An 18,349-nucleotide genomic window follows, 5' to 3' on the forward strand; every position below is an offset into this window, starting at 1 on the left:
ACGAATTGATGGATTTTCTAAACGACCAAAGTCAACCCAGAGAGTCATCGAGTAACTTAGATAGTGATGATGATGATGAGGTAAGTAAAATACACTGCTCAGGAATTAAATAATTTATATAGCAAAACAAAACATATAAAAGAAATACACATATATAATTTTCAGTTTTAAGCTACATATTCATCTTGCCATGGTATTTTTCCTTCACCACAAAAATAGTTTACAAAATTTTCTCGAATAATTTTTGATGTTTTTAAAGTGTTGCCTGGGTTCCTTCTTTGTAAAAATTTTCCATAGCACTATTTCGAGTATTATAGCCATCATAAATTAAACGTCCGTTTTCAGAATGTTCACTATATAAAAACATTTTAAAGGGGCGTAAGACTTTTTTGAGTTCGCGATTAAAAATTTGTGCAGTGCACAGGAAGCTTTAACTACCTTCTCGATATTTTCAACTTCTAAATTAATATCGGTATAAAATATTCGAAATCGCGACGATAGTATCCCAAAGGCATTTTCTACAGTGCGCCTGGCACGGGACAATCTATAATTGTAAATTTTTTTTTCACGTGATGTTAAATCTGCCTGTCGAAAGGGTTTCATCATGTCAGGGCGCAAAGGAAACGCGTCGTCTGCAATAAAAACATATGGCAAATTTCGATTAGTTCCTGTTAAAAAATCACTGCTTGGAATTTGTAATTCACTATTTTCTAATTTCTGGAAAAATGTTGTGTGCTGTAATACACCTCCATCTGATATTCTTCCATTCATACCAACATCTATATACATGAATTGGTACTTTGCATCAACAATTGCCATAAGAACTATACTATGCTGTTTTTTATAATTACAGTGCATTTTTTTTATCTCGGGTCATAGGGTTTTACGTGTAATATTTTCAACCCCATGTTAGAACCTGTTCTATTTAATCGATAGGATTGAAACTTGGAACAAGTGAAGTTTAAGTTAACAGACTTTAAAAAATCCCATTATTTTGCAAAAAAATTTGCGAGAAACCTATTTAAAAGACGTTTTTCTGATGAAAAAGTTTGCTTTTTCTGCACCTCGTAACCTTCATTACCTTTACACTTCAAAGCAGGTAGACAAATATCTGACAGTGACACAAAATAATTTTTAAATTGCTTCATTGAAATTGTTCAAAAACTCTTTGAAATGTCGATTTACACTACGGAGGAACGTATTGAGATTGTTTCAAACTACATTAGAGGAATGTCGGCGCAAGAAGTGGTAGATAATTTTGCCGTGTCTTATCCTAACCGTCCCGTCCCGTCTAGATTGTACAACGGTTTCATGAAAAATTTATTACGATTGGATGCATCACCAGTTCTCACTTAAAACGAAAAAGAACCGAAACTGTAGTAGACGAAGAATTTAAAATGGAGGTATGCTTGGCCGTTGAAGAAAATCCAACAAATAGTCTTACTCAGTTTGCTGAAGTTACCGGAAAAAGTAGGAGTAGTTGCTATAAGGCAATCAGAAAAGAAAAATACAAATCTTTTAAAGTTAGAAATGTTCAAGAACTCTTGCCTAATGATTATTTTCTTAGAATGCAGTTTTGTGAACAGTGGATGGAACGAATTAACAACGACCCCACGATTACAAACAAAATACTATTTTCAGACGAAAGTACAGGGTGTTTCAAATTCGAGCCACATCATTGGGATTTCGGAAACGGTAAGAGATACAGGGTAGGTTAAATTGGGGCAAAGTTGCGTATTCTTATGCTTAACAAAATGCCGTTTTAAAATTTAAAAAATTCCGACTACGTACGAAGTTATTCTGAAAATACCGAAATTTTGGAAAATCGTTTTTATTTTTTTGTGAGGTTATTTGAAAACATATTATAAAATAATTGACACTTTATTATTGTCACTTTTTCTCCTCTACCAGATGGCGTCGTCAAATTTAAAATCCGACGTTTCGTCTTTTGGCAACCATCATTAACTCTATTTTTTTAAATACGGCCCTGGAATTTTTTTTACTCATTTTAATTCCCCTTTTTATTCTTAGAGAAATGACATATCACATAGTTTAATTTTCCAATATTTTGATGTCAAAAATTTACTTTTATTAAAAAAAAGTTAATACTGTCCTGTTGTTTGAAATAAAAATTGTCTTGATGTTGTTTTTCAATCAATAACATGGTAAAAATATTGCTAATATGTTATATTATATTATATTTTCACAAATTTTTCTGCAGGCCTGATGTCTAAGTCTCCGGCTGAATAACTTGAAAATTCTTATTAGCAAAGATGGCTTTGAATTAGAAAAAAATGGACGACCATCTGTCATTAATTGTTTATATCTGTTTGACATTTGGCTTTTTCGATATTTTGTGAAATCAAAAATGGTATTCTCCAGTAGCGAACAACGTGATATGGTCCAAATTTACTATTCTTTGAATAGAAATTCGCAACGCTCCTGCCAACAATATCTGGAGCAATATCCAGAGCGCCCCCAACCTAATTATACGTATTTCGGAGCTTTGGACAGGAACCTTAGCCTCTATGGAAGTTTCACTAAACCTCGAAATATGTATGGGATTTGAGTGCATCCTGAAACCGAGCAGGCGATTATTAATGCTGTAAGTTTTACAACGATATACTTTCACAATAACTTTTTATCAGATAGCTTTCGTTAAAGGTTACCCAAAATCCGAAAGGTTCAACCAGACAATTTTCCCGTGAATTGAATATGCCAAGTACCCGTATCCACAGAGTATTGAGAAAAAATCGCTATCGCCCCTATAAACTTCATATTAGTCAAGAACTTAGGCGTGGAGATACCGATAGAAGGCTTCAGTTTTGCAATTGGTTGAACGAAAAACTGCAAGATGATGAAGACTTTTTAAACAAAATAATGTGGACAGATGAATGTAACTTTTCGACCAACGGGCTATTTAATCGGAATAATGAACATTTTTATTCAGTCGAAAATCCGAGACAAAACCTCGAAGTAAGAAGACAGGGGCATAATTCTTTCAATGTTTGGGTGGGTCTTTACAGGAATCGAATTTTGGGACCTATTATATACGACGGTAATTTAACTGCTGAGCACTATTTAGATTTAATTCAGCCAAATATATTCGATGTTCTTGAAAACGAACCTCTTGATATTATCCGCGATTTGTGGTGGCAGCAGGATGGTGCACCACCCCATAATGGAAGGAATGTCACACGATTTTTAAATCATAATTTTCCTAATCAGTGGATTGGAAATCAAGGGGTGGTGCGCTGGCCAACTAGAAGTCCCGATCTTTCCCCGTTGGATTATTTTCTTTGGGGCTATTTAAAGAACAGACTATTTAAGAACACCCCAAATGATATAAACATTTTACGTGCAAATTTATTGACAGAATTAAGGGGTATACGAGCCAGGACTATCCAGCGGGCAGTGTCTGGAAATTTACGTAGAAGGATACAAAAATGTATTGAGGTGCAGGGTCAACTATTTGAATATTTACTTTAAACTTAAAATATTGCATTTTTTCGCATTAAGTTCTATTATTTTTAGTTTGTGTTGTTCAACATACAAATTAGTAATAAATTATAGTTGTTACTATTGTTATTGTTAAAATTTAGTATAATATATCAAATTTATACTATTTTTACCATGTTAATAATTAAAAAATTTCGTCAAAAACATTGATTTATTCAATAAATGATAGTGTTAAAATAAATGATTACTTTTTATTTCAAACAACAGGACAGTATTAACTTTTTTTTAATAAAAGTAAATTTTTGACATCAAAATATTGGAAAATTAAACTATGTGATATGTCATTTCTCTAAGAATAAAAAGGGGAATTAAAATGAGTAAAAAAAATTCCAGGGCCGTATTTAAAAAAATAGAGTTGATGATGGTTGCCAAAAGACGAAACGTCGGATTTTAAATTTGACGACGCCATCTGGTAGAGGAGAAAAAGTGACAATAACAAAATGTCAATTATTTTAAAATATGTTTTCAAATAACCTCACAAAAAAATAAAAACGATTTTCCAAAATTTCGGTATTTTCCGAATAACTTCGTACGTAGTCGGAATTTTTTTAATTTTAAAACGGCATTTTGTTAAGCATAAGAATACGCAACTTTGCCCCAATTTAACCGACCCTGTATCTCTTACCGTTTCCGAAATCCCAATGATGTGGCTCGAATTTGAAACACCCGGTACTTTCTGTACAAATGGTACAGTCAACAAACAAAATACTCGAATATGGGCGCGAGAAAATCCTCACGTCATCCAGGAAACGCATACTCAAAAAAGACAGAAACTTAACGTGTGGGCAGGAATTCTTGGAGATCGAATAATTGGACCATTTTTCATAGAGCGTAGCCTGAATACTGCAAAATATTTAGAATAACTTCAGGTGCAGGTCATTCCCGCATTAGGAAACGCTGTTTAAAATGGCAGGATAATTTTTCAACATGATGGAGCCCCCGCCCATAGTGCAGCGACTGTTACCGAGTTTTTGAATGCCACGTTCCCAGGACGCTGGATTGGACGTTTTGGGCCATCTAAATGGACGGCGCGAAGCCCCGATCTTTCGCCTTTAGATAACTTTTATTGGGGCTATCTATCATCGAAAGTGTTTGATATTGTTAGAGGCAGACCCAACAATATCGAAGAACTTCGTAATAGAATTATCGAGGCTTCGCGTACCATTACTCCCCGGCAGCTCTTAAATGTTAAAAGACATTTCTACAACTGTCTGGGCTTTTGTTTGGCTCAATTTGGAGGTCACTTTGAACCATTTATTTGAAAGGTTTTATTTGTTTATTGTTGATTTTTGAAAATATATTTTTGAGATTTTGAGGAAATTATTTTGTGTCACTGTCAGATATTTGTCTACCTGCTTTGAAGTGTAAAGGTAATGAAGGTTACAAGGTGCAGAAAAAGCAAACTTTTTCATCAGAAAAACGTATTTTAAATAGGTTTCTCACAATTTTTTTGCAAAATAATGGGATTTTTTAAAGTCTGTTAACTTAAACTTCACTTGTTCCAAGTTTCAATCCTATCGATTAAATAGAACAGGTTCTGACATAAGGTTGAAAATATTACACGTAAAACCCTATGACCCGAGATAAAAAAAATGCACTGTATAATAATATGATCCACTATAAGCTGGTGGCTCGATTGCGATGTGTTTACCATCTATTGCACCAAGGCAATGAGGAAAATTCCACCTATCTTCATACATCTTGGATACTTGTTTCCATTCTTCTTCGGATTTAGGAAACTAAAAAAAAAAAAAATATATGTATACTACAAATTATATTGTAAAATACTATAATAGGTACAATAATGTTATTTTTAATTTCAGGTATATTGTCGCAATTGTCAATTAATTAGCTTTTTATTTTTTAGGAGAGCGAGATTCAAGGTCTCAAACTGGTGACGAAATTTTATCAGTTGAAAACGAGAACCAATCCGACCAGGATTTAAATCTAGGTCCCGAGTTAGAAAATGCCACATCTCAGGATATTCCTGTCCCGGTGTCACAGTCAGAAACACAACAGAAGTATTCAAAACGTCCATCTGCAAAATCGTCAGAAAAAACAAAAAAAACCGACACTCTTGCAAATGATGTGCTAGAATCTGTAAGGGACCATTTTAAACGCCCCCGGCTAATTCCTGCATCAGAAGATCAGTGTACAGCTTTTGCGAATAATGTGGCAATAAAATTAAAGGCCTTAGATAGGAAACAAATATTGGTAGCCGAAAAAATAATTAGCGATCTGCTCTTTGAAGCAGAAATGGGAAATGTTACTGCCGAGCACGCGCATATTAACATACACGATGTATTGATGAGACACCATCAACCAAACTATGTTTCTGCTCAGCATTATCGACAAGTTTCTCATTCTCGTCCAATGTCTCCAGTTTCTAATAGTTAGGTCATATAACTCATATTATCTTTCACCAAGCCCCAGCCCGCCCCTTTGTTCTACCTCTAGTCAACGGTATCATCCACAGTCACAGTCAAGTCATCCTATACAGCATTATCCACAGTCACAAGCAACACAACATTCACAGCATTTTCAACAAACAAATCAACATTCACAGAATTTTCCACAATCACAGTCCCTTCTTAACATCTGTAACGACAGTTCTCAGGGTAACCTCCAAAATTCTAATTCCCGCTCCTTTCAAACTGAAACTATTCCTGAACCCCAGACCAGTAAAACCAATAAATTGACGAGTTTAGAAGGTTCTGCTGGGCAATTGGTTACAAACTTTAATGTTAATGATTTTGAGTAATAAGTAAGTTATTTTTTGTTGTATTATCCGAATGAGAGCAGATTCCAATGTTTGTAATAAATAATAATATTCATAATAAGAGTGTTTTTACTTACCCTTAAATATTCTTTCTTTAGGACTTTATACAAGGCTTCACAAGTTTCAGGAATGATTTTTCCAATAGCTTGAGGAGATATAACTGCTGAAAATTTCAGATCCTCGTAGCTTCTGCCGGTCACAAGAAATCTTAAAGTAACCAATAATCTTTCGTGTGGAGAAATACTACTCCTCATAACAGTGTCTTGTTTTATTATTAATGGTGTAACCATGGTAAGTAGTTTCAAGTAGGTTTTCTCATCCATTCGAAAATCTTTAGGTTCAAATCTTAATTGTTTTAACAAGTTCATATGACTAAAGGATTTCCTTTTTAATAGCCAATCTTGCAATACACCATTGCGATCTCTTCTTTCTTACTTTTTTGGCACTGTTTACTTTTAAAACTATCGCAAGTCCTACTAATGCTAGAAGATCGTCGTCGTCGTCACGGGAAGCAGAATAGTGAAACACTGCTAAATTTCTGTCCGGTAAAGTAAACCGGAATGTCTCACACACACACACACTACGACCAAAAATCGACCTGTACAGGTAAACCTCTCCGGTAAACCGTAGCGTGTATGGCCTGCATTAATGGACAAGGCTTTCGGAAGATGGATTTAAGGATTAAAATGTCACTTTAAACAAAAATAGAATAGTTTAAAGAAAGAAAGAAAATTTTGGGCATTTTATACTTTAGAAAATGAAAGACTCAAAAATTGTTCCTACATTCTTCTGATGAGGTACTCTATATTGTTCACCATTAAAGGTGTAATTAAAGATTATGAGATTACTATTTAGCGTGAAATTCTTCTGAAAAATCACTGTTTTTCGTCTTATTACCCAATCTAGCTTATGAATACTATAATATGATCGAATACTAATAATATGATCGATTGTTGTTCATTGAAGGATATTTCCAACCTTTGTGTTCTCAAGACGCATGCCAATTAGCCAAAAATTTTAAAAATATTCGTATTTGATTAAGAATGTTATTGCGCCTTTTAAAAATTTTACTCCAATTTATTTCAACACCCTGTATACTATCATAATCAAATTTGGTACACTTATGTTTTAAGTGTACCAAATTTTAGTTAAACAGTACCATTTTTCAAAAATAAATATCGCTAATACTACTTCTCGATTTCTCGCACTTCAAACTTGGATACAGTAGGCCATGACCTGCTTTCTCTAAATGTCGAACTTGGCTCATAAGTGCCATTTGTGACCATCTATCCAACGAAAAAAACTTTTTGAAAATTGGTCAAGAAACAAAAATTCTATAGGCTATAAGGCTATAATTAAGTGGGACACACTGTATACATTTCTCACATAATCTTAAGGCTTTCAAGTAAAACGTGAAAGATCCCTATTTTATTTCTGGAAAGCAAGGCGCATCGCTATGAAAATTGCAGTAATTGTGCCTTTTTTTAATACAGATAAAGAGAGAATTTTCATTACCTCGGTTCAAAAATACAGTTTTTAAAGTAAAACTATTGGCATATTTATCAACCGTATATGATCAAGGTATATTTATTACACTGTAGAATATACGTATATCATATACGATTCTTTTTATAATACCGGTTTTGGTTGAAGCAATTTTTTAGCCATCAAGATCTTACTACATTTATCAAGAATTTTACTATTCCTTAATGAACATTTTTGGCTATAACAAGAGAACCACTTAAAATAAATTTATTATTTCTCATATTTATATAAAAGGTTTTCTCAAGGTAGGGTCAAAGCGTTTTTTTCCAGAAAATAATTGCCTGAGAAAAAAATCCAATATGTAATAAAATGACCCCGATATCACATATAAGTTTTTATTTTAATAATGTTAAGTCTGTTGGTATAGTTAATTTTAAATGATGTGTCTTTTACTTTTTATCTTTATTTCACTTAGTTCTAACTATTGTAATTTTAAATCTTTTAAATATCCTTATTTTAGTACTACTCTTAAATCGACGAACTTATATTAAAATATATAAATAAATAAATAACGCCTTTATTGAAGTATTTCTTTGCACATACAATGCAAAAAGATATGAAAATGTACACTCACATCATATGCACAAGAATAGCGCAACTGGCGAAGTTTAGCCTCCTGGCCATTCTTCCACTCAACCAATTCTCCGGATATTAAGTTCACCATCTTTAAATGTTAACAGAGAAAGTCCAATAGAATGCTTTTAAGAGATAACACTGTGGATAAAACAGTTTTAACCAACCATAACAATATAACAATGCAGTACATATACATACAGTGTGACCCATTTGTTTTCGGGTCACCCTGATAAAAAGTTTATTTTTAGTGCGATTTTGCTCGAGTTTTTTTTAAATGTTAGGTCCAGAAAAACTACATCATTATAACAAAAAAAAATTCTGTTATGCAAATTCCAAGGCCTACTAATGTCAGTTTTTAAGAGCCAAATTTTAAGAAACCATGCTAGGCATTTTTTTAGCAAAAAATTGTGCACACCACTGGATTCGGCATCCCCCAAAACGGCCTTATACCAAATTTCACCAAAAAATATTAAGTAATAACAATTTTATAACAAAAAATAAAAAGGGAAATTATGCATTTATTTACATTTAAAAATGTGTAGATAGCCTTGAAAAAAACAAATTGACCAAAGATAATACAAGCAAATATCAATTCCAAACTAAATACAAATAAAAACAAACAATAAACTAACAAAAATAAATACAAATAAATAAAAACAACAAACAAAAAAATTAAAAATTAACCGCTACAAAATTTTTAAAATTTCTACTAATTCACCATTGTTTTCTATGCATTTTACATTCCTTTTGCCTACATTTAAAATAACTTTACGGACTTGCTCTGGAGTAATTTCTGAACAAACCTGGATTATTCTGACTTGTAGATCTTCTAAATTTTGAGGTCTTCATTTGTACACTTTTTCTTTAAGTAAGCCCCAGAGAAAAAAATCGAGTGGCGTTAAGTCAGGGGATTTCGGTGGCCACTCAACGAAAGGACTGTTTCATCCTATCCAACAGTTTTCAAAATGTTGATTTAACCAGTCTCTTACTAAACGAGCATTATGGACAGGACAACTATCTAATTGAAACTTCAAATTAAGGTGATATCTTAAGGGTAAATCTTCTAATGCGTTCGAAAATTCATTCTGAAGAAAATTCAAAAAATTCAATTGTATTCAAATTACCATTAAAGAAAAAAGGGCTAATAATTTTGTCGCTTAGTATCCCACACCAAATGTTAATTTTTTGCGAATACTGTCTCCTTGCATTTATTATAAATTCTGGATTCTGCACGGACCAGTGGCGGCAATTTTGACTGGAGACTACGCCATTTGTGGTAAAAGCGGCTTCATCGCTAAAAATGATTTCATCTAGAAAGTTTCTGTTGTTTAAATATTCTCCCTGAAGCCAATAGCAAAACTCTACTTCTTGCCTGGTCACCATCCTCTAAGGTGTGCAAACATTTTGGCTTAAATGCTTTTATGTTATTTATTTGCAAACATCTTCTTATACTTTCTCTGGGGATGTTAAGGACCAAACTAGCCGTTCTGATACTACTTCGAGGATTGCCGTTAAAATATTCCAAAATGTAATTTTCATTTCTTCTGAGCCCACGCCATCCATTATGTCTATTTTTAAGTAGATTTTTCGAAACAGATCCTGTTTCATTGAAAATTTTAAAAACACGTTGCACAGTACTTAGACTTACTGGTCTATCAAGATGCCTAATATTAAATTCTCTAGCAGCTTCTCTCATCGAATGCGTGTTGCCACCAACAAGACGAACAATTTCAATTTTTTCTCTTAAATTTAAATTTTCCATGATTACTAATACTATCTAAACTTGTTCTATTACCACTTTTGACAGTTAGATGTCAAATGTGACAATTCAATATTTCAATAATTTTTAGACACAATAGAGTCACTGTCTGATTTGGCATCCAACTCATTTCCTCTTAGACCCATCAAAATTAAACAAAAAAAACCATGGTCTACTAAAGGCTTACGCTTGTCTTCTAAAAATATACGCTCCTTATCACACTTAAAAAAATTCTCAGACAGTGTGTTCTTCCACGATTACGTAAGGTTGTACAAAAAAATTTACCATAAAACAATAAAGGCAGCCAAGGACCTCTATTACAATAAAAGGATTTCTAATTCTGCAAATGTTGGTAAGGAAACTTGGTCTATTGTTAATGAATTAAGGGATAAGGCTTCTCCATCTATCACAATCCCCACTTCACCGGATAACTTAAACAACTACTTTATAAATGTAGCCAAAAATCTCATGAATACCGTAACTCCTTCCCACGATCCTCTCTCATATCTCGCTAATGAGAATTTACATAATTTCTTTCTTACACCCATAGCATTAGAAGAACTACGCAGCACAATAAAAGACATTAAAAACAAATCTTCATCTGAGGCTGATGGTCAAACGCTCAAAATGTTTTCAAATCTCCCGGATATCACTTTAAACCATCTTACCAACTTGATTAATATGTCTCTTCAAATTGGAATCTTTCCAAGCTGCCTTAAGACGGCAATTATTATTCCTTTACATAAAGGGGGCGAGAAGGATCAATGTTCGAACTATCGCCCAATTGCACTTCTCCCAACATTATCGAAAATTATTGAAAGACTGGTAAAGAAACGACTTTTATCCTTTTTGCTTAAATATAAAATTATAACCCCGCATCAGTTCGGATTCTTAAGTAACAAGTGCACCAATGATGCTATGTTGTCCCTCTTTAATAATATATACTCCAGCCTAAACAGCCACCTCTCTACAGCAACAATTTTCTGTGATTTCTCTAAAGCTTTCGACTGTGTAAACCATAATATCCTAATTAATAAATTGCAGCACTATGGAATTAGAGGAACACCTCTCGAGTGGTTCATGTCATACCTGAACAACAGGAAACAGTTTGTTAGGGTTGATTCGATGACGTCTTCGTGCAAGCCAATAGAATGCGGGGTACCTCAGGGCTCAGTTCTAGGCGCTATTTTGTTTCTTCTATTTATAAAGGATATTGCTAATCTGGACATAAATGGTAAAATTTGTCTCTTTGCGGACGATACTAGTTTTTCTTGGAGCAACTTAAATATGGTGGCTCTTCGTAGAACCATATCTCGTGACCTAGTCACCATTAAATCGTGGTGCGATTCAAATCTCTTGTGCCTTAACGTCTCAAAAACTAGAGTATTATCATTTAGCGGTGCGTTGCAACCTTTTGTAATTAATAACAACAGAATGGAGGTCGTTGATTCCGTAAAGTTCTTGGGACTGATGGTAGACAACTCTTTAAAATGGGATATCCACATCGATTACTACTCTTCCTTCCTTATTTATATTTGAATCCGCAAGCACTTATCAGATATGTCAGAAAGGCCATCTCACTATTATCCTCTTAGAAACGCAGAGTACGATCTTTATTTACCAACCCCACGATCAGAACTAGTTAAACGATCCATTCTTTACAATGCAAAAAAAATGCACAATCATCTCTCATTTGAAATCAAATCAATAACAACTTTTTCCAAATTTCGGAAAGCTCTGAAATCATACTTGCTGGAGAGAGCCTTATACACAGTAAACGACTTTTTTTAATAATTAATGTTATGTAATTTTAAGCACGCGCTTCCTAAACACTGGTAAATTTGTTTATGTTGTTATGATAATGTACATAAATAATATTCGTATATTATATAAACAAATTAGTAGTTTGCTAATAATGTTTTTGTTAACAACTGCCTTTTGCCGACTTTGTATACAAGTGAATGTATATATATTTTATAGATTTTAAGGAAATGTGACCTAAACAATTTATAAAATTGTTAAGTTTTTTGTATGTTTTGTTGTATTTTTTATTTTTATATATTTGTAATTTTTTGTTTTGTCTTTGTGTATATTTTGTTTGTATGATTTATTTAAATAATAGCTTTGTCGACAAAATTTTAAATTTTATGATAATAAAGCATTGATTGATTGAGTTCAATATTTCAATAATTTTTAGAGACAATTTAGAAGTAAAGCGCATTTCTTTTTTTTTATCATAAAATTGTTATTACTTAATATTTTTTGGTGAAATTTGGTATAAGGCCGTTTTGGGGGATGCCGAATCCAGTGGTGTGCACAATTTTTTGCTAAAAAAATGCCTATCATGGTTTCTTAAAATTTGGCCCTTAAAAACTGACATTAATAGGCCTTGGAATTTGCATGGCAGAATTTTTTTTTGTTATAATGATGCAGTTTTTCTGGACCTAACATTTAAAAAAAACCCGAGCAAAATCGCACCAAAAATAAACTTTTTATCACGGTGACCCGAAAACAAATGGGTCACACTGTATACATACAATATATCTGTCACTAAAAAAGTTCTAAAAATCTACTGCACATCTAATAAATACCTCTTGTACTTAGACCTTAAATAACCAGTATTGCATACCTTAAATTGAAGAGGTAAGTTATTATATAAGTTAACACAATTATAACTGAAGCTCTTTTTAAAAAAAGAAGTTCTATGTTGTGGCAAATAATTTTTATCTCGCAATAAGCGATTATGCACAGCCTCCCTATAAATTACTTTTTTAAACAAATATACTGGTTGTTGACACATATTTAGTTTTCTAAAAAATAGAGTCAAGTTAAAATTATACCTATTACTTTATGTCATCAAATACATGAATTTGAAAATGTGCCACTTTTTTAATATTTATGTAAGTGACTTGGAGTTGGATTTAATTAGCTCAGATGGATTCACAAAACTTGTAAATGACAGACTGTTTGATTCTCAGATGTAAGCTTTAGAGGTATAGTTATTATTTTTTTTACAAGATGATTAAGCCATTTTGGCTGTGTAGGATTTGCTTTAATAATAATAAATGCCTTTATATTACGAAAATAGTTACAAAAGTTATTAACCAAAAATGCGGCGAGATCTAGCCTGGGGCTACTCTATCTAACCGCACTGCTAACTTAACATACGAAAGCATAACAATGTAAATAATAAATAAATTGAATAAGTTTTAAACATTATGAAAAACATACAGAAAAAAAGAAAAAAAGAGAAGCCTAAAATTATAAGAAACCTAAAATAGAATTTTGCTTATATCACATGACGTAATTAATTATTAAAATAATTATAATTATATCTAGTTTATAAAAGAAAAAAGTAATTAGTGATATAACTTAAAATTAAATGAAATATATATTTTTTATATTTTAGTTATTAGTTCGCAGTGTTAGAAAAGTAAGATTTGACAGCTTTTCGAAATAAGACAGCCAAGGTTTTAGCTTTAAGGTTATTTGGCAATGAATTATATACCTTAACCGCACTATAACTGAAAGACCCTTGGAATTTGGAAGTTCTATGATTTGGTATCAAAAGGTTTGCAGAGTGGCGCATTTCACGGCCATGTATGCTGTTATGACTGGATAATTTGTCATATAGATATTGGGGAAGTTTATTATGGAGTACCTTATAAACAGGAACAGCCATATTAATTTTATAACGTTCATCCAAATTCAACCAGCCAGGGGCAAGAAATAACGGGGTGACGTGATCAAATTTTCTTCTATCGTAGCAAAACTTTAGGCAAGCATTTTGTAGCTTTTGTAGGCTTAACTTGTCCTTTTGAGCAAGAGCTGGCCAGAAGAGTACACTACCATAGCTAATTAAAGAGAGAACCAACGAATCACTTAATTTGAGTTTAACATCAGAAGATAAAATATCCTTATGCATGTATAGAATTCTCAATTTATAATAGGCTTTTTGTAAAATACTGGAAATATGTTTTACAAAATTAAGCTGATTATCAAGAAGAATGCCTAGGTTTCTTTCGCAGTCAGATGGTTGTATAATATTTCCATCTAAATTCAAATGATAAGATTTAGGCATTCCAAAAAGTAATAGTTTAGATTTAGTACCGTTGAGAGCCAGCCCATGAAAATTAGACACCTGTACAATTTGATTTAAATCGGTATTAATGCGTGCTAAGCCAGTATTCAGTTCATTTATCGGAAAAGCTGAGTAGAGTTGGACGTCATCTGCATATTGGTGAGACTTGCAGTTATGCAGGAATTCAGAAAAATCACAAGTATAAATCGAAAATAGTAGTGGCCCCAAAATGCTGCCTTGAGGAACTCCCTGATTAATATTTAAATATTCTGAAAAGGTGGAATTTAAGCGCACTCTTTGCTTTCTATTACTTAAGTAATCACAAAGTAGACTCAGCGCCGACTCGTGTAATCCAAAATATTTTAGTTTGGTAAGAAGAAGTGAGTGATCCAGAGTATCAAACGCTTTGCTATAGTCCAGCAGCACTAATGCAGTAACCTCTCTATTATCCAAAGCACTAAAAATATCATCACATACATGCAATAGTGCTGTCATGGTACCATGCTGCGATCGAAACCCTGACTGAGTACTAGGAATTATGGAATTAAGTCTAAAAAAATCATTTAATTGCATATACATGGCCTTTTCCAATATTTTGGAAAGGGTTGGCAATATACTTATAGGTCGATAATGAGAAAATTCCGTAGGGGTATTATTTTTTGGGATGGGCAGTAAATCAGCATTCTTCCATTCAGATGGAAATTTTGATAATACAAGTGCTTTATTAATTATAAAAGTTATATAGGGTGTTAAATAAGGAACTAAAAGTGAAATCATTTTAATACCAATGCCATCAGAACCAGTTGCAGTAGATTTTATACTACAAATTATTTTTTCAACTTGCTTTTCAGAAACTTCTTTAAATTGAAATAGTTTCTTAACATTAGGGTGTACTTTATTGGTATACTTAGTTTTAAGGCCATTATTAGTGCATACCGTATTTACCTTGGGAATGCTATTAATAAAAAAAGAATTAAGTCCATCAGGTGCGTTTCGAGAATCGCTAATAATTATGGAAGGAGAAACTTTAGATGTTATGTTAAGAGAATTCAATGTTTTCCAAAAACAAGTAGGGTTAGATTTAAATTGTTTATTCAAGTAGGCTTTCTTTTCGCTACGTACTGCACCCGTTACAAAATTCCTAATTTGTTTGTATTCATTAAGCGCAGCATCAGTTTTTAGTTTTTTATACTTCGTGAGGGCTTTTTGTCTAAGTTTCATCATAAATCGTATATTGTCAGTAATCCATGGAGCTTTTCTTTTAGTGAACTTGGAGGTTTTAAAGGGCGCATGAATATCAAATACATCAATTACGTTTTTTTGGAAAAAAGTTACCATTTCGTCAATATCAGTAAAGTTAAATATATTTTGCCAGTTAATTTTTAAAATGTCATTAAGAAAATCTACGAAAACAAAATTTGAATAGTCCCTGTAAGTACGTAAAGACTTTAGTGTACGGGTTTTTTCAAGGTTCAACTTACTTAATACTAAACAGTGATCGGATATGTCATCCATATTAATAACCTGCACATCCGTGATTAAGCCAGGAGCCGAAGTAACAAGAACATCAATTAACTTGGCTCCAAAAGTAGAAGTAATATAGTATTTACTTCTACTTTTAATAAAAGTAGTAAATTTTTTTACCTAAATTTTTAGTACTATTAGAATTGAAATATTAGTTAATAGAATTGTATCTGTCAGTGGCCTTTTCGCTGTTGCTGCATTATAAATAAATAAATAAATATATATAAATCATACATTACCTTTTCCCCAAACCCTTGGTATTGGCCCATATAACTTTTGTAAAAAAATAATCGCCTGTGCAGTTTGATAGATATAACTAGGATCATTTTCTATGGTACATTCCCTAAAAAAATATAAAACATAAAAATCAAATTGTCCCCTAATTGAGTCAATCACCACCTAAAAACTTCAGAAATTTCCATTGAAATGACATCGGCATCGAAGGGGAACAGTTGGCAATTGAACTCCTCTATAAAAATCATATTTCCGTACACCCCCTGACGTTTTAAAGTCTCTTCGCACAGTAGACTTTTTTTTGGTACAAAAAATAGATGGTACTGCTTCTTGGAACTGTATTTACTCTTAGCATCATCTTTTACATTTTTCGCTTTAAAAAACACATTATAACCCTAACTTCTTAGAATCCAAACAACTTACCGATGTACTCCATTAAATGCAATTTAGGTCTCGAAATGAATATGACATGGTCGACATCAGTGTCGGGCAATGGTATGGGCCTTAAAGGGTACATTTTCTTTACCATATGTTCTCGTAACATTATATATTCGGCCACAAGACCGACAGGACCTAAATTATTTTGAATTTAGACTATTTTGCTGTAATGGTTAATGTTCAAGTAAATTAGCCTCAATGTTTCTTACATTATTGAAGCTCTTGAGCATCTTTTCGTTTAATTTCTATGTTAATAATCACTTTCTGCGTGCAATTTAGTATTAAATAGATAGATATAGAATAAAATACAAGGATAGCAACATTTAACAATGACAATAAAATGAATACAATTTTTGGTCAAATTACAGAATCTTAACAGCCTAATAGAGACTAGACTGAGATTAAACAAAAAATATTCATCAACAGAATAAAAGTCAATTAAAAGATTTTTGCACTTATGTCAGACATGTTCAAATTCTCAATACAACAACAGTCAACGGCAAGTGGTTATATATTATATGGAGTCCTTTATGTAACTAAAGTGAGGAATCGGCAGACATAAATTATGTTCCTGGCGTGTTTGATAAGTTCTGGTATTTGAGAAATTAAAAAAATGTTTGTAAAAAATACACACTGTTTCCAAAACAGAAAGAGTTGGTAGGGTAAGGATGTTATTTTCAATGAATAGTGGTTTGCAATTTGCAATTTATCTTCTGAATTTATCATTTCAGTTTGGATATTTTCCTAGAGAGCTAAAAACAGCTGTTCTCATACCTCTTCATAAAAAAGAAGACAGCAGAAGTGAGTAACTAAGATCTTCGAAAAATCCTTTAAAAGAAGACTTATTGCGTTTTTAGATTCTTTTGCTATATTGTTATGTCATCAGTTTGGATTCAGGTCTGGACTCTCTACATCAGATGCTATAATATCTCTTTATACAAATATATTGAATAATTTTGAATTAAAGTTAAAATCAGTTGATATCTTTTTTGATCTTACTAAAGCATTTGATGCCATTAATCATGCTTTACTATTAAATAAGATCTTTCACTATGGTATAAGAGGTCTGGCATATAAATGGCTTAAATCATATTTGACAGGTAGAACCCAGACTGTTAGATTGAAAGTTAGTGGTCATGTGACCATATCTGACTGGTCGTCACTGGGGTTCCACAGGGTAGTGTTCTTGGGCCCATTTTGTTTTTACTTTTTATTAATGACTTGCCTCTCCTGGTTAATGACAGCTACGTAACACTTTTTGCCGATAACGATACATCAGCAGTTGTCTCGGGTACTGACTATCAGTCTATCCACTCAAAAGCCACCAAGTGTGTAGCTGATATTGCGGGATGGTGCCAGAAAAATGGTCTTTGTTTGAATAGTTTGAAAACCAATTTCATTATTTTCACTGCGATTCGAGCTATTCAGGACTGGAGCTTACTCCTTAGAGAGCAGTCATCAAGTAGCCTCATCCAACAACACTCCACTCCATCCTTCTTGGGAATTGTAATTGATAGACATCTATCGTGGGATCCTCAGGTGGAATATGTGTGCAATAGATTATCCCGCAGCAATTATGCCATCTTGCAGCTTCAAGACTATGTGGATGCATATACTCTTAAAAGCTTTTATTATGCCTCAGTGAGTTCCACTCTATCCTGTGCCTTATTAGCTTAGGGTAATTCCTCCAGTATTGGGAGAGTGCTAATAAATCAAAAGCGCATTGTACGTACGACTTTCCTTCAGAGAAACTTGCCATGGTACTTTTAAAAAAGAAAAAATCCTAACTATAATTAACATCTATATCTTGAAGTGTACATGTCAAGTACATAAAAATCTTTCCAACCACATGAGATCTGGAGATCTTAATTTTTATAAAACTCAAAATGCAGAT

At 32.8% G+C, this 18,349-nt stretch overlaps 1 protein-coding gene across 1 annotated transcript in view; it reads right to left on the reverse strand.

Annotated features, from left to right (window-relative positions):
* LOC126733522 (vacuolar protein sorting-associated protein 33A) overlaps positions 1-18,349 on the reverse strand; it is a 31,727-nt gene that overhangs the window by 9,972 nt on the left and 3,406 nt on the right. The window contains exons 2-4 of the mRNA XM_050436856.1: positions 16,441-16,590; positions 16,183-16,390; positions 16,023-16,126 (exon numbers count right to left, since the gene is read on the reverse strand). Of these exons, the coding sequence (XP_050292813.1) occupies positions 16,023-16,126; positions 16,183-16,390; positions 16,441-16,590 (462 nt within the window). The remainder of the gene's footprint in view (positions 1-16,022; positions 16,127-16,182; positions 16,391-16,440; positions 16,591-18,349) is intronic.

This window comes from Anthonomus grandis, chromosome 2 (genome assembly GCF_022605725.1).
Source record: "Anthonomus grandis grandis chromosome 2, icAntGran1.3, whole genome shotgun sequence".
NCBI classification, from domain to species: Eukaryota; Metazoa; Arthropoda; class Insecta; order Coleoptera; family Curculionidae; genus Anthonomus; species Anthonomus grandis.